A 24,253-nucleotide genomic window follows, 5' to 3' on the forward strand; every position below is an offset into this window, starting at 1 on the left:
GACAAAAAATTTTACTGCATTGCAGCAATTATATTAAAAGATAACACCAAAGGAATAAGCCAATAAAGACATACCACAACGTTAATAGCATAATAATGTAAAATTCTTTTAACTCTTTCAATGGATTATTAAAAACATACATATAAAATAAAGCACTTCCTTTTTTCTTTTCTTATTTTGCAAAAATATTAAACTGTTTCCATGGATCCATTGTATGAAAAAGGCCTCCAGGATCAAAGTTCTCAAGGTACGGCAGGATCAAATAGACTGATCATGTTACTATGTTAATAGATTAATAATATTATCTATATATATATAAATGTTACTATGTTAATAAAGCGGCTAAGTAGTTGAAAAAAAGGTTATACAAGAAGATCAAGGTAGATGAATAAGACTTAATTGAGGGTAGATAATTTGATTAATCTCCCAAATTCCCAATAATTATAATTTTACAAACTTCCTCTCTATTATTGAATTTTAAATAAAATAAAGATGTGATAGTTTCGAATAATAAAGGTTGGGATGTAGTTTGCATACAAACCTTGTGAAAAATCTATATAACCTTCCAAAATAACTTATCATAGAAACTCAAAGAATCTGCGTAAAAGAGATGAGGAAAAAAACCAATCTCATTCCCCCATTACAAACCCATCAAAAGTTATTCAAATGATTTCAAAACTAGAAGAGATATCCGTTTAGACACATTTGGAAATTTTTGTTTTTTTAGAAACAAGACATATTTGGATGTTTCATAAAGCTGAATTAGCCCATTATTAATATTTCTTAAAATTAGATATGTAGAAAGGAATTAATCCATCATATATTTTCCCATAATAACCACATTTCCATTTATGGTGAGCCAAGAATTTTATATGCTTGTAGCTCAATTAGTTAATACTTTCTAATCTTTCCAAAATGAGTTATTCAAAATTCAAATTATCCTCTCTCTTAATTATAAAATTATATAATAATAAAAAATCCATTTATGGTGAACAATTTGTGCATGACCAATTTATTTACTTAGAGATTAAACAAATAAAAGGAAGGATTTTAATAAATTAATTGACAGTAAATAAGCTGACCAAACACAAATTTAACCATTGTTTCAAGAAATTTGAAACAAAAACGCTAGAGGGAAAACAAACAACACTTTACACCACCCTAAAATTTTGTTATCAAGCCGAAAAGAGAGTTCCAAAAAGAAAAGGGTCACCTATTAAAAAAATAAATCAAAAATTGAAAGTCAACCATAAAGGGCAAATATGGACATCCACAAAAATAACCAAAGCCCATGTAAAAGGGTAGTATAGTGATTTTAAAAGTGCAAGATTTTTTTACCATCAATCATGCAATGATGGAAGATTAAAAACCTACCCAAAGTCCCAAACCAATCTTATCATCTCTCTCCAAATCATTTCTACCAAAAAAAAAAAAAAAAAATCTCTTTCCAAAACATCATCACCATCATCTTAAATCCACTTTAGTCCACTATAACGTTCCAAAATATTACTTAGGCAAAATTTTTTTTTTAAAAATAATAATAATAGAAACACAAATTTTACAAGCAGCCACATAAAGTAAATTGCTTTAACAATTCTGCACCATTTATTTCTTTTACCACTACCACCCAAGAAAAACCCACATCAGACAAGACAACCTATTTTCCCGTTAATTCTATCTACCCATAGTTTTAGGATTTCTAGATTCTTGCAACCCTCTTTCTTTTTATTTCTAATCTGCCCAAAAATAATTTAATTTTGTGTTCCTCAAACAAAACCCATTTCAGGTATCCCCTTTTCTCTCTCTCAGTTTTTGTAGGATCTGTTACTGGGTTTTGGGTTTTGGTTCTGTTTTTCTGTTTTCTGTTTTGTCCCTCACTTTCCCTTTTATTGGTCTCTGCTGCTGTTGTTGAATACCTACCATCTGCTATTCTAAAGCACACACTTGAAAAAGATAAAGAATACTATATATATATATAATTTTTTTTTTCTTTGGTTGTTTGATTCAATATAGTGGAAATATTCAAGCTTTTTTTATTTTTATTTTTTCAGTGGCACAAAAGGGGCTTTCGCGGCCTTGACAAATGTGAGGCATTGGTGACAATTCTTGTGCCTGACTCTTTATTCTTCATTAAAATCTGAAACACCCATTTGAAGAAAATCCAAAAAAATTCCGTCTTTCTCCCTAATCAAATTTCAACCTCTCGGCAGGCTCCAAAATAGACCGTTTCATTGTTTCAATCTTGTGGGGTTCTCTCATTTGACAAGGTCCTCTTGTTTCTTTAATCAAAGACACCATCTTTTTTTTCTTTCTTCTCTTTTAATCTCTATATCTATATCTCTTATAGTTTCTTTCTTGATCTACCCCTATAACCCCAAGAAATGTATGGAACACAAAGTAAGAGAGACCTTGCCTTAGAATTTCAATCCCAAATACCAATCTTGAGGCCTAGCATCCATGCTAGGAGGGCAAACCTAACTGTGAAGTTTCAAGACCTTTATGGTTTCACGGTAGAAGGGAATGTGGATGATGTGAATGTGTTGAATGAGGTGAGGGAGAAGGTGAGGCAGCAGGGCAGGGTTTGGTGGGCATTGGAGGCCAGCAAAGGAGCTAATTGGTATTTGCAGCCTTCTATCTCTGAAGGCCAATCCCTTAAGGCCTCCCTTAAGTTATCAGCTATGGCAAATGCCATTACTTTGAAAAGGCTCATTAGGAAGGGAATTCCACCAGTTCTACGCCCCAAGATCTGGTTTTCTTTATCTGGGGCTGCCAAGAAGAAGTCCACTGCGCCAGACAGCTATTACAATGACCTCACCAAGGCGGTCGAGGGGAAGGTCACTCCTGCCACCAGGCAGATTGATCATGTGAGTACATTGCAATCATGGTTGTAGAAATCGTAGAATTGGTCTTTTTATTTTTTATTTTTATTGATGTTTGTAGCATTTGTGGGATTGGTTCATGGACTTTCTGATTAGATTAATGGTATATCATCTTCTGGGGTTAGGTGTCTTTTGATAGATAAGTACTTTTGCAACATCTATTTTTGTACTGTTGACTTATATCCTAAATGCTCATTTAGATTTGAAGCTGATTTGGAGATCTTAGAGAATAACTGGGGAAATCTTATTTTGCAGCACTTTGTTGAAACAAATGACCCATTGTTTTATGCTTTAATGTTAGGAATTGCGTCTCTTATGATGTAATATTGTTTTATCATTTCATCATGTATGAATTCTGAGAGCCACCCCATAACGATGCTATAATAGCTGCATTCTAGTATTCTTAGATAGTTTTATAGCACCTTCGATGTCATTATTCAAGCCAAGATTGTCACAAATATTGTTCTGGAACTAAAAGGGATGATAACAATGCCCATTTATTTTCCCTGTCCAAATATGCAGCTTAAAGTTTGGTATTTGGTGGTAAGAGGTTTGCTAGATTTATGCAGTTTTTATTTTTATTTTTTAAAAGTAATCAAGATTAAGTAGCCTTATCTCTAGAAAACACATCAATTTTTCCTAAGATGAAGCTTTTGGATGAGGATTTTTGAAAACCAGTTTCTAAATAGATGCGACATTTTTTAAAATCATTTTTATTGTTATTCTTGGGGTGATAACCTTGCTGCTGTTACATTCCATGGACCATAAATGTATTGTAGTTTCTTTCTTGACGATTTAGAAGCTGATGTTTGTAAATGCTATGCATTTGTATGACCATTGGTCAATTAAGGTAATTAGTTTTGAGCTCTGACCTGGCATTCTTGTTTATTTATTGCCACAAATCTCAACTCATTGAATTTTGGAGATAGGGAGTAAGATCAAGACTTTAATCTTTTAATGCAGTGTCTTGATCTTAATTTGATGTTGATCATTTAATAATGCTGTGATGTTTGAGTAGCATGACTGAGGGAGTGAGATTGTGGAGTAAATTTCTATACATCTAGCGTTTTAGCCCCCACTTTAATTTTTTGAAGGTTGTATTATATATTTTCAAGGTTGACATATTTCAGTTTCTTTCAGAACAAATATAAGGCCTACTTTTCAAGAGACATTAACGAAATTATATACATGCAGGACCTACCACGAACCTTCCCTGGTCACTCATGGCTAGACACTCCAGAGGGTCATGCTACTCTCCGACGTGTTCTTGTTGGTTATTCTTTCCGTGATTCTGATGTTGGCTACTGTCAGGTGAGTCTGCTTTCTCCTAGACCTGTGCAGAAATATCTTTATGCCAGAATTGAATTTATTTAAGTTTAATGTAGTTTTGGGAGAGGTAATTGGTAGGCAGCCTTAACCCCAAAATTTTGTATTGTTTTTGTTTTTCTTTTGGAGAAGATGATTCTCAAACTCAAACGCGTAACCTGACACTTTTGTTACTCAAGAATAACAATCACAAAATAACTCAGGGAACTGGCTGTACTTTGATCTAATTTCTTTGGGTAGAATTCATTATTTATTGTATATCTTATTCTAGATAATGGATCTGGAGCACCAAAACTGGCTTCTCTTAAGTTTCTACTAGTAATTATTGAACTTCATTGCAAGACAAATTTAAGCTGTTCTGGATAATTGCTGAAATTCAATAGCTAATTTGGAATACTACTACTTTTTATCTAATATCTTGAGTTATTCCTGGTGCAGGGCTTAAATTATGTCGCAGCATTATTGTTGCTTGTGATGAAAACAGAGGAAGATGCATTTTGGATGCTAGCTGTCCTCTTGGAAAATGTATTAGTTAGTGACTGCTACACAACTAACTTATCGGGATGCCATGTTGAACAAAGAGTGTTCAAAGATCTTCTTGCTAAAAAGTGCCCAAGGTACTTTGCTTTCTGATGACTTTGCAGATGCGTCCTTTCTTTTTGGTCAGTACTTTTTAAAATTGGAAAAAGAAAAATGCAGGATAGCCACTCATTTGGAAGCTTTGGAATTTGATGTCTCCCTTGTTGCCACTGAGTGGTTCCTATGCCTCTTTTCTAAGAGCTTGCCTTCAGAGGTTAGAACAATGTTATCTCTCTCTCTCTCTCCCTAATATATGCTATAGTTCAAAAGCAGTTGAATAATTTAAGATTGTTTTATAACTGACAATTGTTCCCTTTGGCTCTTTTTCCAGACAACTCTGCGGGTGTGGGATGTTCTTTTCTATGAGGGGGCAAAGGTTCTGTTTCATGTGGCTTTAGCATTCTTTAAGGTGAAAACATTTTATCCTTTAGGTTCTTTGCATTTTATGTGTTGCCTACTTGATATTTATCAGATACTTGATTGTTGATTGTTAGAGCTATAATTCAAACATCAGACATTACTATGGGAGTAGGTTGTTGAAGTTGTGATTTACAAATGCAGATGAAAGAAGAGGAGTTGATTCACTCCCATCATGTTGGTGATGTAATTAACATTTTGCAGAAAACCACTCATCACCTCTTTGATCCTGATGAATTACTAACGGTGAAACAATTCTCTCTCCCTCTTTTCAGTTATAATATTTTTCTAAGTTCCTGCTGCTTATTTTTCCCATTCATAGGTTTCAATCAATAATCTGGAATAACTTAAATAGTCTCTTTTTTTGGTTTTTTTTTGGGGGGGAAGGGGGGGGGGTTGGTTTGGGAACGAATTACGCTTTATTTGGAGTAGTGCAAATAGAATAAAAGGGAAAAAAAAAAAAATGTTCCTTTCATCCCCAAGATATGGTTTTATATTTCATCCTTAAAATTCAAAAGTTATATTGTTGTCCCCGATAATTAAAATATTCCTCATTTCATCCTTCAGTCCATTTTTATTGAGTCTTTTGTCGGCATGTCTAACGAAATGCATATTTTAGGGATGAAAGTATAGTTTTTTTTTTTCTCCTTTTTTTGTCCTTGAAATATCATCCAGGTTCTATTTTTGTCCTCTCCGTCAAACATCAACAAAAAAACTTAATAAATGGACAAAAGGTTCAAAGGTAGAACATATTAAATTTTCAGGGATGGGAATAGAAATTTTAAAATTTTAAGTAAGAAAATAGAATCAAGGCTACATTTTATGGACAAAAATAATATTTTAACCTAGAATGAACATTGATAATGAAAGATTTGATTTGGCTTTGAAATATTTTTTGATTTGGTGTGCACACACATCAGCTTTGCACGTGGACTTCAACTTTTTCCCATTATCTTGGCTAAAGTTGATATATGGAATCAATCTCCTACTTCCTTGAGTATATCAGCTTATTACATTGAAGATTTTCTCAATCACCAAGTTAATGTTAATAAAGCTTTTAATAACTTGACCTTGCAGGTGGCATTTGATAAGATTGGTTCTATGACAACCAACACTATATCTAAGCAACGGAAAAAGCAAGAACCAGCAGTCATGGCAGAGCTTGATCAAAGACTAAGACGGCTAAATTCCCTTAAATTGGATGATAAATAACTTTTGTTGTTGTTGTTCTATGTGTAATATGTCAAGTCATCCTAGTGGGGGCCGGGGGCTCTGTTGCCCCCCTAGAGAAGAATATCAATTCATGCCTTTCTTTCCCAAGCGAAGAGAGTGCCTGTTGTTTTTTGAATGTTGTAGTTAACAAATGTAAATTTTGAATTGTTACATTATATACGATTAAGTATATCAAAATTCAGTCCTTGTAATTGTTAAATGAAAATTTAATTTAATTTCCTCTGAAAAGTTGTTTGATGACTCCTTCACCCTCCTGAACCAATTCCATTGCACCATTTCCATCCTGTGGCATAGTTCTTGAATTTGTTATCTCAATTCCTTTCAATGCTTGATCAACTCTAATGTGTAATGTAATGTAACTTGAACTTCCTGTTGTTTTGGCAGGCTTCTGATTTTCCTATTATAGGAATGGTCTGATGTTTGGTTTTAAGATTTCCCCCCTTCTGTCAACCAAAACAAGAACTGGAACTCAATTATAATAAACTTTAATACCTCTCAATGTTCATGTATGTGTTTAGCTGCTGGTCAGTGCAAATCTTTTTACATGGATCATCTTTATGAACATTGATAGAACTAATTAGTAATTAGCCAGTAAGTTGGGAGTACCTGAGAATTACTTGAATGAATTGAGTTGTGACGTTCTAGATTTGATCCTGAGACTTGGATTGAGTGTGATACTATGCAACATTGCTTCATTTGTAATAGCGGTTTATAAGTTTGATTTTGGTGGGATAATCCATTACTGAACAGATTAAATCAAGAACATTGTTTACTAATTAATTACCCAAATGGAAAAACCAATAAACTGCACAAAGCCAACGAACTAACCACAGTTGCTGCGACAGGCAATAGCCAAGCAATTAGGAAACCCATAAGGCCATAACCAACATTGAACAAATCAACCTTGGAAAAAGGGGTCTATTAAAATTTGGAGAAAGTTATTTTCACTCTCAGATTTATCCACTTCCATCCAAGATCAGCATGTCTCCATTTCCCTTCCCCTTTGGTCTATTTCTGAATGTTAATATACTTCAAAAATATAAAAATAAGAAAAAAAAAATGATGTAGAGGGATAAGAATTAAATTAGCTAAGCTGACGTAAGTGTTAGCCACATCTACATCTATGTCTACACTTCAAAAGGGATTACTCATCAATTTGCAATTGGAACTTCTCACAATCACCTATAAACTTAAGATCTACCTAGTAAACACTTTATGTGGGAGATAGCACATGTCCACGCTGCATAATATCAAACAATCTAATTTGGGGTATCACAAAGCATTATGTCACGCCCTAACCTGTCATTGGCATGATATTGTATTGTCCGCTTTGGTCACATAAACCGGTTTTAAAACACATCATACCAATTAAGGTTAACACAAACTCAAACATCAATGGACCCCCCAAAACTAAGATCTATGCTGAAAATGGAGTGGAAAAGGACTGTAGTCATGGAAAATAGAGCCCCAAAAATGGTCACTGCGGCTGATGCATATATATATACATATATGGGTCATGCTAACGAGTGCCCTTAGAACATTAATTAACAATCCATTTTAGAAAATTTTTGACACCACTTTTATGGGAAATGAAAAATGCTGTCAAAACATTAATTGCTTTTTTTTTCCCATAAAAATTTTCTTTAAATGGATTATTAACCAATGCTTTAAAGGTATTCATTAGCATTTCTTTATATATATAAAGGAAATGCTAACGAGTGCCCTTAAGGTACTGATTAAGAATCCAGTTAAAGAAAGTTTTTATAGCAAAAGAAAAAAAATTAATTAATATTTTGACAACTTTTTCAATTTCCCATAAAAGTGATGTCAAAACTTTCCTAAAATGGATTGTTAACAAGTGCCCTAAGGGCACTCGTTAACATGACCCTATATATAAATATGTGTGTGTGTGTGTGTGTTTGGAGCACATTATATTATTGATATTAATGTGCTTTAACTCCATTTTGTCGAAATATGTGTTAAATGCTCATATTTATATATTTTTGTAATGATGAAATGCATGTTGAAAGTCTGTAATGCTGCATGAAAGTTTTTGGCAAGATACAATGGCATGAAATTGAAAATTAAGTTTATATATTAAGTACATAGAAATGTTGTTTTTAGTGAGATTATGGTTGAGTAGAGACTGTTAAAAATGATATCGCACTACTTGTTTCATGAGAGATAATTATGAGTCGTAATAAATTTTTGATCTCGTGATTTGTAAGAAATTATGTGTGTGGTAAGGTTAACAACTTCTATCGTAGTGATAATAAGTTTGAATAACCTAGAAAGATTTGAAATAGCAGAGATTGTTTTGCAACCAAATTAAAGTGCTGCATAGACTTCTCGCTAAGCACTTATGAGAACCTATACAATGTCTTGTTACGAGCTTTTGAATACCACTTATTGCTGAAAATTAAAAACTGAAAACACTTTAACAAAATAATTTTTAAATGTATGAATAGTGCCGTGGGACCTAGTTTTAAAGTTATATTTGTTAAATTCCGTACTTGTGGGTCTCGCGAACAGTGCATGGAACCCACAGAAATGAAACGCAAACGTGCAATGCCAGGGGAAAAACACTATCCAAATACTAAATGAGTGCAAACAAGCAAATGAACAATAATTTTTTGCGTGAACAGTAACCAAATTTTTTTTTTATTGTTTTTAGTTTTCAGTTTTCAAATTTCAACAAAATAAGCGGTATCTAAACACACCATAAATATAAGTATGTCTTAAACCATCGCAACTTGAAAACCTTAAGAAATGGAGAGGAAAATTCTGTGTATTTTGGTTGTAGACACTATGTTTTCTTTAAGATAATGATAAATTGACCGAAATGTGTATAATCTATATATCTATATATATAATAATATATGAAACTGAGAGAAACTCAAATTAGAATTCTAATTTTGCGCCATATGTACTAAATTATTTATTCTTAAAGAGTTTTATTTCTTAATTTTAGAATCAAATGTGGGACCGCATTATAAATATTCATTCAAATGAGTTATTAAGTATAAAAACCAAAGAGTTTAGAATAAATGAATTGTAAAAAAAAAAAAAAAAAAGATGCTTCACAATAATTTTTTTTTTAAATGGACAATTTATATTTTATACCTAATAATATTTTTACAGAATTTTTTAAAGAGTTAACAAAATATAAAAATGACTATCAATAGTATTTAAATTATATATATGAATTTTATTATGCATCTTATTGTATATCTTTAAGTATATCTATGTATATGCATAGAGTTATAAGTTAGTACATTATAATTTTGCCTTACGAAGTTTATGGGCAGTAAGTTACACGTTTTTGCAACACTAATTGAAATTATGCTTTTTGTCCCGATTGAAATAAAATAAAATAAAATAAAATAAAGTAATTATTATTTATTTTTGGGGCTTGCTTTCGTAATCATTATAGTTGAACATGAATTCGCAGCAACCAAAAAAAAAAAAAAAAGAACATTAAAATACAAAACAACTTTAAGAAAAATTAGACCCTTAAGTTTGTTGCTTACTCTATACTCTATACAAAATGCGTAAATGCGTTTATGTGTGGCGATTATGATTGTGTAACAAGAATGATTAGAATTTTTAGTTTGCACAATTTTTAAGAAAATTAATGAAGTGCTTTTTTTTTTTTTTTTTGTGGAGATATACTAAAAAAAAATCTATTTTGACATATACAAAATTACTTTATCTATTTTAACACATTATTTTACAATACACCCTATATCACATATTTTATTTTTTTACCACTTTATTTAAATATTCTTTCTTTCTTTTTGGTTCCCAAGTCCCGGTCATATAAGAGAGAGAGAGAGAGAGAGTAATGCCCAACAGTCACAGAACTAACAAAAGAGAGAAAAAGTAGGAATAAAAAATATACAAAATATTAATAGCACACTTGCTTGTACACTACTATTATTAGAACGTTATTGTAGTAAATACTAAATAAATTTGTCATTTTACACCTCTCATGAAGGTGATTTTTTTTTTTTTTTTTTGGTATTTGGTGTGTTAAATACTAAAAATTTAGCATTTAACACCTTATGCTATTTGGAACAGTACTATTCACCCATGTTATAAGTTTTAGAATTTGAAACCTGTGATGTGGAAGCTTTTTTTGATGTTTGGTATGCCAAATGTCAAATATTTGGCATTTTGACACACCTATGCTAGTGCTAAGCACCACTAATATAACTCAAATCTTATTTTTGTTGGATGTTCAGGTACAAGTAAAAAAATGTGAGAAGTTGATCCTGTCTAATAAATACGGCTGAGAGTAATGCAATATAGACCTCCCCAATAAAAGCAATTGATCTACCTTGGATGTGGCCTAAATCTTAAATCCTAATGCAGAACTTGTTTTTGAGCAGATAAGCCAACGATCCTAGTCTTGCAGCATTTGAGTTAATGAACGAACCTATTGCCTAAGGTGCCCCTCTAGATAACAATGAAAACTACTATAAAGCCTGTTATGATGCCATGTACACTTCAAGTGCTGATGTGATCCACTCAAACCGCCTGGGGCAACCTAAATCGTGTTGCCATTGACCTGCATTACTACAACCTCCATTCGGGGGAGGAAAAATAAAACATCTACAATTAGCAAGTCTACAGAACTCAGCAGTCAGCACTTTGAACACTTCCAATGTACCACCTCATTTTTGTTGGTGAGTCCAATTTACTTGTTTTACGCATTACTTTTCTTTTTCTTTTTTTTTTCAGTCCCCTTAGAATCTTTATTTTAAATTCATCCTAAAGTAGCTTAAAACTGAATCTTTGTCTTAAACTCACACGATAAGCCTTGTGTCAATAACTTGAAAATGCGTCATCTGCATCATGGTGGGTAATTTTTAGGATAATCACCGCAATACTTGAGTCCTCATTAAGTTTTTTCAAACACAATCGAAGTGCAAGGATAACAATTGTGTCTACTCATAACCAATGCCCAAAGCAGAAAAAATAGATACAGATACCCACAAAAAAAAAAATAAAAAATAAAAAAACCCCATAACAAGTGTCGATATCATGGATGTTCAATTCCACATATTGAACCCACACCCCCAAGATAATGCTCTTGTCACTGAGCTAATCTCTATCAGAACAAGAGTATAGGGTACAGTACTTGAACAATACTCCTTTATTCAGTAAGGTTAAAAGATTTTTTTTTTTTTTTTTTTTTTTGGGAGAGAGAGAGAGAGAGAGCGCATTATTAGGAAAAAGTTATATATACAGCAACATTACAAAAAAAGAGAGAATGGATTACTAAGTGAATTGTTCCACAAATTATATAGACATTTACACATGTACACAATTTTTTCCGTCTCAGTTTCAACCGGCTACTCTCCTAGTTTTGGGGTCTGAGGGTCTCGGCTGCTACTTTCTGTTTTGGAGTTCTTCTAGCCATTTCCACACTGTTACCAAACCAGTCTCATCGCCTGTGAAAAAGAGTCCGAGTCCAGAGGGACCTATTTGGATTTCTTTAACTTCTTGTTTTGCAAATAATCTGCCCCTGTCAGTGAATCTATAACAGTAATAATAAATAATTAGTCACGGCTAGCAAGTAAAGAAGAAAGCTCATTCATAAAAAAGAGATTTAGATCATTAAAAAGGGAAGTGTACTTACGATGGCAGTTCATATAGTTGGACAGAGTTGTCATTATAAGAGCAAAACAAGATATGCTTATTATCTGCAAGAGTCATCCCAGAAAGTGCTAGAACACCCTGTCACATGGAAAATATTGTACCATCAAGTTATAGTTAACCTTAGAATAGTGCTAATCCATATAACTTGTATAGATCTAAAAATAATGTACAACAGGATTTCTACAAAATCTATGCAAAGATTTGATGAAAGTGTTCAAAAGCTAAGACCATGATATCATCTACATTGCACTGCAAAATGAGCTTCAAATTACCACACACAGAACTTCAGACATAACATCAGGGCCGTTAATGTAATACTAACATTCAGTTGGGAATAGAACCAAATATACACACATTCCTTGATATCAACATGGCAAAGATGGTATGTAGCATAATCCTTAACTATTTACTACTTCCAAGTTCACTAGGACTAAGGCAGCCTAATATGTGTAGTACACTTCAACCACCATCAGAAACCAATATCAACAAGAAAAAAAGGGTCAAGAAAAATAACAAAGGAATAAAAGCAAAAATACAGAGAAAGGATTGCAGTGGTTCAATAACTTACATGTTCTTCAGCACGTGTATATACTACTTCCAAGTTGCCTTCTTTACCAAGAGCCCAGACCTTTATTGTGCGGTCCAACGAAGAAGACAACAAATAATTATTGCAACAGATAAGAGCCGTCACTATATCAGTATGCCCACTCAGTGTCTCAATACATTGAAAAGTTTCATTGTCCCAAACCTGGCAAGAAGTGTAATGAAAGGAACAGTCAAGCAACAGAAATAAAAGGTCAGCACTAAGTTCACTCAATTAGAAATGAATTCAATAACTATGCTTGCAGAATGCAGAAATAATCAAAGTTGTTTAGTTTCCATCAAGCACACAGGAGAAATAAAATAGAGTACCATCAATCAATACTAACAAAATAGATAACAACAGGTAACAATCTTATAGGCACAAACTTACCCTTATTGTATGGTCCTTGGAACTTGAGTACAGTCTCTTGTTGTTGCATCCAACAACTAAAGATAACACTGCACCTGTGTGGCCTTTAAGAGATGCAACCAGATGGAAAGCGGGATTGTCATAACTGCCTTTCCACGCCTTAATAACACCATCCTGTGATTAGAAGTAACAATTAATTCATTTTAGGTCGTCATAATATGAATATGAACGTGACTAAGAACAATGGTGTTAAAAGCATGTAAACAATAAACACCATTGCAATCCTGTATGATTCTAAGGACAACAACATAATAGATAAAACACCGAACCCAGAAAATTCTAGAGACATCTCCAAGCATCATCAGGGATTTCAACAGAAATATGAAATTACATTACAACAAGAGAGAAGCTATTGCTCAAACTTACTAAATAGAAATAAAAATAAAAACAAAAAATTTAGTTAAAACCAATGAAAGAATTAAAGTTGGCTGAAAATTTTGAGGAAGCAATAATGTTACCAAAATAGTTACCTGGCCCCCAGCAAACAGTACATCATCAGTTGTTTCCAAGGCATAGACTTGGCCAACAGGTCCATCAAGATTGTATTCCACACCAGACTCAGTATTCCATGCCTGCAACATATCAACGTACCAAATTGGGCAGGAAGTTGAGTAAACTAATATTAATGGCAACACAACAGTGGCAACAACAAAAGGAAAAGAAAACAAAAATAAAATGTACTCAGCTTAGAGCTTACCTTAACAACATTTGTCATGCCAACAAAGACCCATATGCCCCTACAAATAAGGGATCCAACCTCTGTACCAAGGTCATTGACACGAACACACAGCCCTGTATCACAGTCCCAAACCCGAAATGTTCCATCTCTACTGCCTGAGTAGAGCTTGTTGCTGTTTTCAGGAAGTGCAATCCCCGTGACAGCCTGTTATCAGAAAACTCATGTGTATCGGTTGTCCCAATTAAGTATCAAATAATATTTATATCTAAGAACTCTGTTTACAGAGATAGAACAAAGGTCTTTATTGTTATAGGTAGACAGACAGCTCTCCACTTGTTTACTGGCTAAACTTGTTGCTGTGAAAGAGCCGCCCACACTCTTTGTGATCTTTTAATTTTTTTAAGGGTTAGTACTAGTGGGACAAGGAGAAATATTTCCATACCATGAATAAACATGCTTTCCAATGAATTGCTTGTTGCGTTATTACAAAAATCATAATTTCAGAATTCTCTAGTAATATAACCTTGGACATATAAGTTAGATACTGCAGATTATAAGTTAGGAAAGCTTTAAAGCCTTTGATATAGAAGTGAGCAATCAAAGGATAATGTCAATGTAAAACAACAAAGAGAAGAGAAGAGAAGAGGCACCTTGTTGTGGCCTTGGAGGTTTGCCAAGATCCCTAACCCATCTGCGCGAAACCATGAATGCAGGTACTGGCACTGATCCCCTTGTGCACAATTGCCATGAACCCAGAACTGACAAACAGTTTCAAGTGGCTTGCTGGGAGTAACAATTTCATCTTTGGAAGTGCTGTTGTTGTTAGCAACAGTCGGCAATAAATTGTTAGGCTCAACAAAAATTTCCAGGGACTTGCTGGGAGTAATATCTTCCTCTTCAGAAGAGCTGTTGTTGCTGTTGTTGTTAGCAACAGTTGGCAATGAATTGTTAGCCTCAACAAAAGTTCTTAGGGACTTGCTGGGAGTAACATCTTCATCTTCAGAAGAGGGGTTATTAGCAAAAGTGGGCAATGAGTTGTTAGGCTCAACAAAAGTTCCCAGGGACTTGCTGGGAGTAACATCTTCATCTTCAGAAGAGGGATTATTAGCAACAGTTGGCAATGAATTGTTAGGCTCAACAAAAGTTCCCAGGGACTTGCTGGGAGTAACATCTTCATCTTCAGAAGAGGGGTTATTAGCAACAGTTGGCGATGGATTGTTAGGAACATCGTTTTCCTCCTTAGACTTGGCAGCAACAAGATTTTGAAGTTCATCTTCAGACTTGTTATGATCTGGAACTTGGGGCTTCTTTCTAGGGCGTGGACAATCTTCATGATCTGGGACTGGGGACTTGCTCAAAACCAAAGTGTTTTCAGTAACAACACAGTGAGGCCTCTTTCTAGGGGGGAAGAGGTGTTCAGAATCAGAAGCGACTACTTCTACTTCATCTTCGACAACTGGGTACTTGCTCAAAACCGAAGTCTTGTCGGTAACAACACAGTGAGGCCTCTTTCTAGGGCAGTAGAGATGTTCAGATTCCGAAGCAACTACTTCTACTACATTTTTGACAATTGGGTACTTGCTCAAAACCCAAGTGTTGTTGGCAAGTTTCTTTCTAGGGCATGGGTTGCGTTCAGATCCATTACGAACACCTTCTATTTGAATTTGAACACTGCCAGAACCATAGTTTACAGGCCTTTTTGCTTCAGTTTCATTCTCACTGACACTGTGAAGGAACCTACACGGGTTCTTGCGGCATCTCCCATTACGCCAAAAGATGCAAACAACACTGTTTCTGTTTCTGTTTCTGTTTCTGTTTGTGTCTCTGTTGTTTGGTGTTCCAAGACGATCAAAAACTGAGCATCCCGACCCTCTTCTTGCTATCTTTAACTCCATACCTAGTTGTTGTATCTACTATTTATACATATATAACCAAAAAGAACACACCGATTCACACAACTAATTCACACAGATTCAGATTCAGGTTCAGATTCATTGTTTGAAGTTGCAACTAAATAAACCACCCATATAGATTAAAGATATTAATTAATGAAACCAAACCCTAAATCCTCCTCATTATTTGATTTAGGGTTTGATTTCTTTAATGAATATCAATCAAAATCAATCGGCAATCCACTAATGGGGGGGAAGAAAACCAAAGGCCATGACCATTAGGGTTTGATTTCTCAAGGGGAAAAAATCAGAGGAATGGCGAAGAAAAACCCTAAGGAGTGGGAGATTCGCGGAAATCCAATATAAGTTGGGAATAGGCAAGTATAAAGGAAACCCTAAGCGAAAAACAAAACCCTAGAAATAGCAATAACAATTCCATCGAGAAGCAAAGCAAACCTGAGACTGAGAGAAAGACCGCAGATCAATTTGCCACCGACATTCAGAATAATAATACTAATAGCAAGTTCGTTCAAAAATTCAGAGAGAGAGAGAGAGAGAGAGATCAAAGAAAGAGTTGCTTTTGTGTTTTTTTTAACGCCCCTCTGGACCTATTTATATCTTAAACCATAACGGTCACTATTTTGCCCTACCAAAATTTGCCGTACTTTGTTTTTGAGTTTACACAATTTTTTTTTTTAAAAAAAAAAAATATATATATATATATATATATATATTCCTCTGTTGATATATCTCTTTTAGATGACCAAATTTAATTTTAAAAATCATTTATTATTATATTTTAAGTTTAAAATTTATTTAAGATAAATAAGGACAAATTTTTTTTAAAGTGAAGATTTTGATTGAATAAAAATAATACTACAAATTTGCTTTAATTGCGTTTTACCCAATAAAAAACTAGTCTTGTTAAAGCGCGTTTCTAGGATTGGAACTCTAACAGCAATAGAGCCCACCAATCTTCCATTTAATGCTATGGAAATTTGGGATTGTGATACTAGCACCAAATTAACAAAGTTGATTGGAACTTTAATGGCAGTAAGCATAGTTATTAAACCCAGACCAAACATTGACCCAGTCTATGAACTGGGTCATTGGTTCAACAAGTGGATCATTGGTCGAACCATAAGACCAAATATAATTTAAAAAAAAAATTTAATATATATAAAATTAAGTTTGAGAAATCATTATCTGAATATGTAAATAAAAAGAAAAAAGAAAAAGAATATGCTTAAATTAAACCCTCTATTACAATTCAAAATCAATGTTTTATAAACAATAGCATTAGAAATTATATAAAATTCACAAGGAAAATAAACAAATGTCATAAGATTGTAACAAAGTCTTTGCTAAATAAAATCTTGTTACATGTTTTAAAATTATGTATATTAAATAAATAAAAAGTAAAATCTCAAACTTTTGTTTAAATTACCATATTATCGCACATTTAAATAATAAAATAGTCAATAAAATAAACTTATTAATGTAATTTTACACAATTCACGAACCCAAGTGTCGGGTTAATAAAACCCACTCGGGTCACACAGGTTGCTTAAAATTCACCGGGTTACACTAGTTTTGACCGGTTCATTAAATAAATAAAAAGTAAAATCTCAAACTTTTGTTTAAATTACCATATTATCGCACATTTAAATAATAAAATAGTCAATAAAATAAACTTATTAATGTAATTTTACACAATTCACGAACCCAAGTGTCGGGTTAATAAAACCCACTCGGGTCACACAGGTTGCTTAAAATTCACCGGGTTACACTAGTTTTGACCGGTTCATTTACTGTTCTGATCCAATTGATCACCAAGCCCAATCTATGCACTGGGTCATCGAGTCATCAATTTGACTAGCCAGGCTAGGTCAGGCCGGATTTAATAACACTGGCAGTAAGACAGCTTATAATAAATTCTAATTCATTGAAACATAAGCTTCATCAAGTTTATTTTGATAGCATAACAGGCTTGAGAAGCTTCCCTTAGGTAATAGGCCACTCATTGTCAGTTAGAAAGAACTAATTATTGGCATTAACAAGGCACATTATGAACAGATTCTTGCTAGCAACATGATCATTTCAACAAAGACAAGAATAAGTGACAAAATGATACATCTCAACTAAATCATCAATATATTACAAACTGACTCTCTCTCTCTGAATACATTTGATTTGCTACATAAATTGAACCCTGGAATCTAACTAAGAGTACATTGATTTGAATCCTTCTGTAAGAGGAACCACTTTTGCTGACACTTTGGACTGCAACTTTGATACAGCTTGACGAATGTCCTGCAATTGACAGACAGACACTCATAACATGATTTGTGAAGGAGAAGAACGAAGGGTCATCCCTAAGAAATGAAACGCTTCCTGATGTTAATGTATGTGCTGCTCATGCAATTGGGTTTCAAGTTGCCATCTGTATTAAAACCCTTACTCTGCAACATTCTTGTGAGCAGTGGAAGATAATGCCCAAAAAATAGAAATTAATATTTACCCTCAGTGTGTAAACGTTACAAGTAAAATCTTAACACAATAATACACTCAGACTCAAAAGAATTATATGGTAAAAGACCATGATCATCAAATGATTCAGGACCATCTCATTTTACCCTATTCCTTTAAGTGGCTAATTTTTTTGTGTAAATAAGTAATCAATGCCATTAAAATTATAACATTAATAGAACTAGTAAAAGATTACATGTCAATTAAGAAAGTAACGGAGTGTATTGACTTCGAATAAAATAGAATGGCAAGAAAGAATACATGTGGTTGACCCTGACAAGTCTATTGAGGATCCTAGTTGATTCCAAAATTTTGATACTAAGGCCTGATTGTTGTTACTATAAGTGATGCCATTAAAAGAGCCCCCAAAATGGACGCAATCCCAGTATGCAGGGAGTATAAAAGGAAAAACCCAAAAAAATAAAAAGTGAAAAAAAGGAAAAAAGATGACAAAAGCATTATCTAAAATTCTATTCTAATGTTTTTCAAAAGGAGGAACTGATTTCAGCACAGACATTCTAATGCCCGAGGCATATTATTGTCAATGTCTTTCTTATAGGCAGGAAACCCATGGTGTTTTACATATTGGAAATTCCACAATTAAATGCTGATAGAGGTATTACATATAGCTATTACTACTGAACACTGAAACAGACAATTTAGTCCAAATAAATAATTACCTCTATACTGTAGCGAGAAGAGAAATGAGTCAAAACAACTGCTTTATTTCGAATCCACTGAGCATGTTCAATGATCTGCAGTTTCAAAAGAACACTACCTCAGTAAAAAAAATTAATCCGATAAAAGATTCAGTAGTCATACTTAAATATCAAAAAAAAAAGTTATTTAGACAAAAATGGGGAGAATGACGAGGAGTTGGTGTTTCAGGTGGACTGGATTCATATCTTAGTTATAGAGCCGCAAAGCTAATACAAGTCAAACAATGCATTGGGTCATATCACCATCCAATTTTTACTTGGGTCATTCCATAAATTATGCATGCTAATGGAAGTGTAAAAAAAGTTGCTAAGTTTATTTCTTTCTGATCTTTGTTCTCACCAATTAACACCTCACTCTTTCCTTGGCCCCAATATAAGTGACAATAGTTATGAAGTTCCAGGGGAAGACAAAATGAAAACAAAATTCCTCTCTAAGCTTGACATACCTCAAATAAATGTGTATGACCATGTTGTCGTGCTTGCTCAATGCTGATCCCTTCATCCAGGAAAGTTGCCTGTTAATAAAACTTCATCGATCAGATATGATATTTAACTGGAATCTCAATGAATGATGCAAAATCAAGATTATTTTACGTTCCAGAACACTAATTTAAGTCCAGCATCGAATCACTGCAACATAAGATGGAGCATATTCTGATTTGAAAATTTGAAAATTTCCATTTTTTCATATTAGGTGAGACAGAAAATACAGTGTCTAGAAAATGATCACTTAGACTACCACAGATATCAGATACAAAATACTGAACAAGAACATCAAGAGAGCCAGTAGAAACAATTTATTAATAGATGAGTTTGTACACACATGGGATTAAATAAACTGAGGTCCTTTTACCAATGTGTGGTCAGCAATAAGAATGGCAGCCATGCAAAGGCTAGGATCTGACCATTCGTTTCAATAGCATATGTAACCATGAAGGAAAATTATATACAACATCTTATAGCACTTTTTAATTACCGAATAGGTAGCATGAAAAGAATTCCGATTTTCAGGAGTACAAAGGCCTATCTTTAGTGATTTAAAGTCCAATTCTACTGAAAAAATAAAGATCAGAAAAGAAATTCATGGCTTATTACACAGTCTGCTGTACAGTAGAATTTCTTGAAGTATTACAGTTTATCATACATCTGGTTTTGGAGTTTTATATTCACAAGTTAACAAATTGTTGCCAACAAAATTTAGAGCATGTAAATTTAGCTTTTAAAAGTCAGTAAGGTTCTGTCCTCTCCACATGAAGACAACATCAAACAAACTTCCTTTATGTAAATGGTAACAAGCGACTTCACAAGGAGTCTATCTACTGCATACCTCAGTTATAAGAACTTTGGCCCTCAATGCATCAGCATTATGTGGATCAAGCATATAATCTGAAGTTGTGTCGCCAGTAAAGGCTACCTCTGGAGACAATATAGTATTTGTAATCTTTAAAAAAGCAGAATTCAAGTCAGATATATGTAGATTCAACAGAAGATTAGAGCAAAACTATATTGCAGAAATCACAAACCTCAACACCGGACTTCTTCAATTTCTCAATTTGTCTGCCTTTCATGTTAATGTACTTCATCTTCAGCTTTTTCCTAACTGAGTAGATGACATAACCCTAAACAAAACCAAGTAATAACATATTACACACTCTGAATCCTATGTTGCAAACTCTTGATATGATAGCACATAAGCATCAATAATCATCTATAACAAGGTCTCAACCCAGGTCCAAAGTTCTCTAGCCCTAGCACAGAAATTGAACACAAGGCATGTGTTCAGTGCTGCATAATCTGCTCATAAGTCCAAAAATAGACCTCATTAGGAAGACCAACTATTAAAAATCACAATAGAACAATTTAGAATCATTCAATTTCTTGGCATCTCTTTAGAATAATTTATCCAGTCTCAATTAATGCCAAAAACATTAGACCAATATTTGAATCCTAATAGTTCAACATAGTGTTGAAACAAGAATTTACAAGCCATTTATTGTTGGATCAGCTCTTCTTTGTCTTCTCTACGTCGTTCCAATTTTATCCAATGTCCTGAGGGAAATAGTTAAGCGCTTCTTTGAGGAAGTATTGTCTCTGAAACTGAGCTACTTCCAACAGTCTCAGTACTTTTAACTAATACTTTTCCTTTTAGTAAATTATACATAATGATAACATGAAGAACCATTAGATGAAGATCACCTGACTGGGTATGACATGTTGAGTTTTGAATGCTCGGACGACAAGGTTATTCCGCATTTCATATGTTTCTCCTGAAGGCAAACTTGACAAATCAGTTGCAGAAAAAAGTGATACAAACTCTTAACACAAAGACAAACAAGTAGACTAGAGCTGCATACCTACATCCAATGCAACCAAATCAAGGTTCAGTTCTACTTGGCCCATGGACCTGTGAATTTCAAAAAGCTTCTCAACATCATCTTTGATGCAAGGAGGCACAAATACCGTTGGAGGTTTCAAGTTGTATAAACCACGGCTGGCTACATACATTGGCAGCCCACCCTGAGTTGGTAAATACGGGTTATAAGCAAATTGAAGGAAATAACTCTGAGCATAAGGAAAATAAGACCAACCAACAGATGGGAAGTACAACAAAAACAACAAAGCCATAGTCCCAAATTTTTTTGGGTTGATTATGGATCCTCAAAAGATTAGTCAAGGTTGGCCACATATATTCTTTTCCTCCATTCTATACTCATAACCGTTTTGATCGATTCAACACGTCATTCACTATTATTTCAGTAACTGACAAGTGCTGTAGATATAAAAAAATCAAATTGAACTTGAAAAAACAATCATACTTTTAATCTTTATACCGAAACTCACCCTCGACATCAACTTAAATTTGGTTCCAACTTCCAAGACAAGAAAAATTGAACTAATTTCCAACTACATATCAAATGCTAATGTCCACCACCTAAAATGAAATCATGGATTCACCACATACATTAATATTAATATTTATCCTTTATGCTTAAAAACCAATGTTCACAAAGAGACCGAAAGTCAACACTGAACACACTTTTGATGTTACCACAGCCAAATTATGAACAAATGAGGCAAAAGCAAAAGAGGAAATAGGAGGAGGTCATACAATGTGATCAAGATGAGCATGAGTGATAAAGACAAAGCTTTGTTGAATGGCACGTGAGGGGCAGCGGCCGATATCGAAAGCACACTTGAAGTCAGGAATGATAACACAAGTCTCATGGCCACCAACGGAGAGTCCCTCGATTGAAATGCCTTCCAAGTCAAGTCCTTTGCGGAGAACTTCGGCACGTGCTCTGCGGTATTCCTCTTCTTCTTTGATAGCTTGGCTTATAGTCGATATATAGCCCGACCCTTTGAAGGAATTCACAGGACTGGCATGGGTTTGGGTTTGTTTTTGGGAAAAGGTGTGGTGTTGATATGGTTGTGGTGAAGAAGGTAGAGGCTTTGGTGAAATGGGGTTGTGGTGGTGGATTGGGAAAATTAAGGGGGTTTTGAAGGGTAGAAGGGTCAGAGATGTTTGCATTTTTGGGCAGTAAGAGTGAGAGTGAAGCACATCAGAGAGAAAGAGAGAGAAGATGGGTTTTTGAGAGGTTTTTCAGTTTCACTGCCACTGGAGAGGGGGAAGATATTTGGAGGGACACAGTCACAGTCACACTTACCCACCAGAGATATCTATCTATTTATTCTTTAAGCCATTTGGGCCATTTTTGTTAAAAAAATAAATAAAAAAAATAAAAAAACGATTACCTTGTTGCACGCAGACTTAGAAACTGAACTATTTTCTTATGCGGGAGAAAATAGGTAACTAACATTAATTTCCTAACTATCTAGTTAATAGGTTCAGTTTTGAAAGTAATTGGTTTTCTAACATCTCGAGTCTCAAAGACTCGATTTAGGGCCTATAAATCGAGTTTTTGAGACTCGATTTTCGTCGATTGATCACGTCCGATGTGGATTTTTTTCCACGTAGAGTCTAGCTGGAAATCGAGTCTTAGAGACTCGATTTCTAACTCAAAAATATTTTTAAAAACTTGAACTCTCATAAATAACCCAAAATACCAAAAAAACAAATTTAAGAATCAATCCCAAAGCTCAGATCAGAGCTTAGAGGCAGATTAGAGGGAGAGAAAGAGCTGGGTCGTGCGAGCCCAGGCAGCGCCATCCCAAAGGCTCAGATCAGAGCTTAGAGGCAGATCAGAGGGAGAGAAAAAGCTGGGTCTCGCAAGCCTAGGCGAGACCCAGGCCGCGCGCTGCCTGGGTCTCGCCTGGGCTTGCGAGACCCAAGCCGCGCGCGGCGCCTGGGTCTCGCCGATCTCTCTTTCTATTTCTGGTTTTTTTTTTTTTTTTTTTGCTTCTCTGCTTTCTTCCCTGACGTTGTGGTTCCTCACTGAGTTGGTTGTATATATAACACTTAGAAATCGAGTCTTAGAGACTCGATTCCTGTGTTCCCACGTGGCAAAGTTTGCCATGTCGGCAGTAATCAGAGCATAGAAATCGAGCGTTTGATGGTCGATTTATTGGCCAAAATCGAGTTTAAAAGACTCGAGATGCTAGAAAAAAAATTAGTTTTGAAACCTTAACTACTAACTAAATTGTTAGTTTTTTAGTGCTAGTTACCTATTTTCTCCTCTTATGCGTGTTTAGAGGTTATTTTATTTTATTTTTTTAAGGTTAATAATTTTTATTTATTATAATTTGAAGTTACTATATTTTTCAATTTCAAAGTACGCAGGGGTGTGATGAGATTTTTATACAAAAATTTTATTTCACCCATAAAGACATAAATCTTTTCACACTCTTAGATATTTTGTGATGGAAGAATGCAACAACCCCGAATTATAATAAATGAAAATTATGAACTTTGAGAAAAAATAGAAGAGTCTCTAAACATACACGTGAGCGCGTGTTTAGAGGCTAGTATTCCGTAATTATAATATTATTTTTTACAATTCTTTTGAGATTTACATGTTTATCTAATAATGTTACTCATTTGCAAAAAGCTAGCTCCAAAAAATGAACACAAAAATAGCATTGAAATAATATGGTCATGTGTAGATTTATTCATTTTTTGCCAAGTAAAATAACTGATAACGAAAAACTACAGAATTTGAACAAAGATTTTGAATATTAATTAAACTTGCAGAAGTTAGATATACTTAACTAATGATTTTTTAAATTATAAATTAAAAAACGAACAAATTATAGCAAATGAGAGATTTATTCAATAACTCATAAATTTTAAACTTTAGTACCACCTTCAAATTTACACACACACACACACACACATATATATATATATATATATGATTTTACTCATT

General features: G+C 34.0%; 3 protein-coding genes across 10 annotated transcripts; 1 reads left to right on the forward strand and 2 right to left on the reverse strand.

Moving 5' to 3' along the window:
- The first annotated feature begins 1,586 nt into the window (after positions 1 to 1,586).
- On the forward strand, positions 1,587 to 6,674 carry LOC115956059 (TBC1 domain family member 2B). Of its 4 annotated transcripts, XM_031074520.1 has the most exons (8): positions 1,587 to 1,786; positions 2,052 to 2,864; positions 4,074 to 4,190; positions 4,644 to 4,822; positions 4,905 to 4,998; positions 5,116 to 5,193; positions 5,346 to 5,447; positions 6,279 to 6,674. In XM_031074520.1, exons 2-8 carry the CDS (start codon positions 2,382 to 2,384, stop codon positions 6,411 to 6,413), a joined length of 1,188 nt encoding a protein of 395 aa, XP_030930380.1. In that variant the 5' UTR covers positions 1,587 to 1,786; positions 2,052 to 2,381; the 3' UTR covers positions 6,414 to 6,674. The 4 variants fall into 4 exon arrangements, with proteins under 4 accessions (XP_030930380.1, XP_030930379.1, XP_030930382.1 ...); XM_031074519.1 differs by lacking the exon at positions 1,587 to 1,786 and having other exon boundaries at positions 1,794 to 2,864; XM_031074522.1 differs by lacking the exons at positions 1,587 to 1,786; positions 6,279 to 6,674 and having other exon boundaries at positions 1,794 to 2,864; positions 5,299 to 5,374.
- Positions 5,011 to 22,588, reverse strand: LOC115956061 (tRNase Z TRZ2, chloroplastic). 4 transcript variants are annotated; one of them, XR_004084251.1, is made up of 9 exons: positions 22,039 to 22,588; positions 21,284 to 21,446; positions 21,126 to 21,196; positions 20,453 to 20,548; positions 20,257 to 20,370; positions 19,376 to 19,444; positions 18,891 to 18,965; positions 17,851 to 17,994; positions 5,011 to 5,029 (listed from the first exon to the last, which is right to left on the reverse strand). XR_004084251.1 is itself a non-coding variant. In XM_031074523.1 (8 exons), the coding sequence occupies exons 1-8, from the start codon at positions 22,456 to 22,458 to the stop codon at positions 17,905 to 17,907; spliced, it is 1,098 nt and encodes a 365-aa protein (XP_030930383.1). In that variant the 5' UTR covers positions 22,459 to 22,588; the 3' UTR covers positions 17,705 to 17,904. The 4 variants fall into 4 exon arrangements, 3 of the variants coding, with proteins under 3 accessions (XP_030930383.1, XP_030930385.1, XP_030930384.1); XM_031074523.1 differs by lacking the exon at positions 5,011 to 5,029 and having other exon boundaries at positions 17,705 to 17,994; XM_031074525.1 differs by lacking the exon at positions 5,011 to 5,029 and having other exon boundaries at positions 17,705 to 18,014.
- On the reverse strand, positions 11,800 to 16,252 carry LOC115956058 (myosin heavy chain kinase B-like). Of its 2 annotated transcripts, XM_031074518.1 has the most exons (8): positions 14,967 to 16,252; positions 14,440 to 14,876; positions 13,808 to 13,993; positions 13,581 to 13,682; positions 13,072 to 13,224; positions 12,667 to 12,846; positions 12,079 to 12,176; positions 11,800 to 11,976 (listed from the first exon to the last, which is right to left on the reverse strand). In XM_031074518.1, the coding sequence occupies exons 1-8, from the start codon at positions 15,682 to 15,684 to the stop codon at positions 11,829 to 11,831; spliced, it is 2,022 nt and encodes a 673-aa protein (XP_030930378.1). In that variant the 5' UTR covers positions 15,685 to 16,252; the 3' UTR covers positions 11,800 to 11,828. The 2 variants fall into 2 exon arrangements, with proteins under 2 accessions (XP_030930378.1, XP_030930377.1); XM_031074517.1 differs by having other exon boundaries at positions 14,440 to 16,252.
- Positions 22,589 to 24,253: the final 1,665 nt, after the last annotated feature.

Source organism: Quercus lobata, chromosome 8 (assembly GCF_001633185.2).
Source record: "Quercus lobata isolate SW786 chromosome 8, ValleyOak3.0 Primary Assembly, whole genome shotgun sequence".
Classification (NCBI taxonomy): domain Eukaryota; kingdom Viridiplantae; phylum Streptophyta; class Magnoliopsida; order Fagales; family Fagaceae; genus Quercus; species Quercus lobata.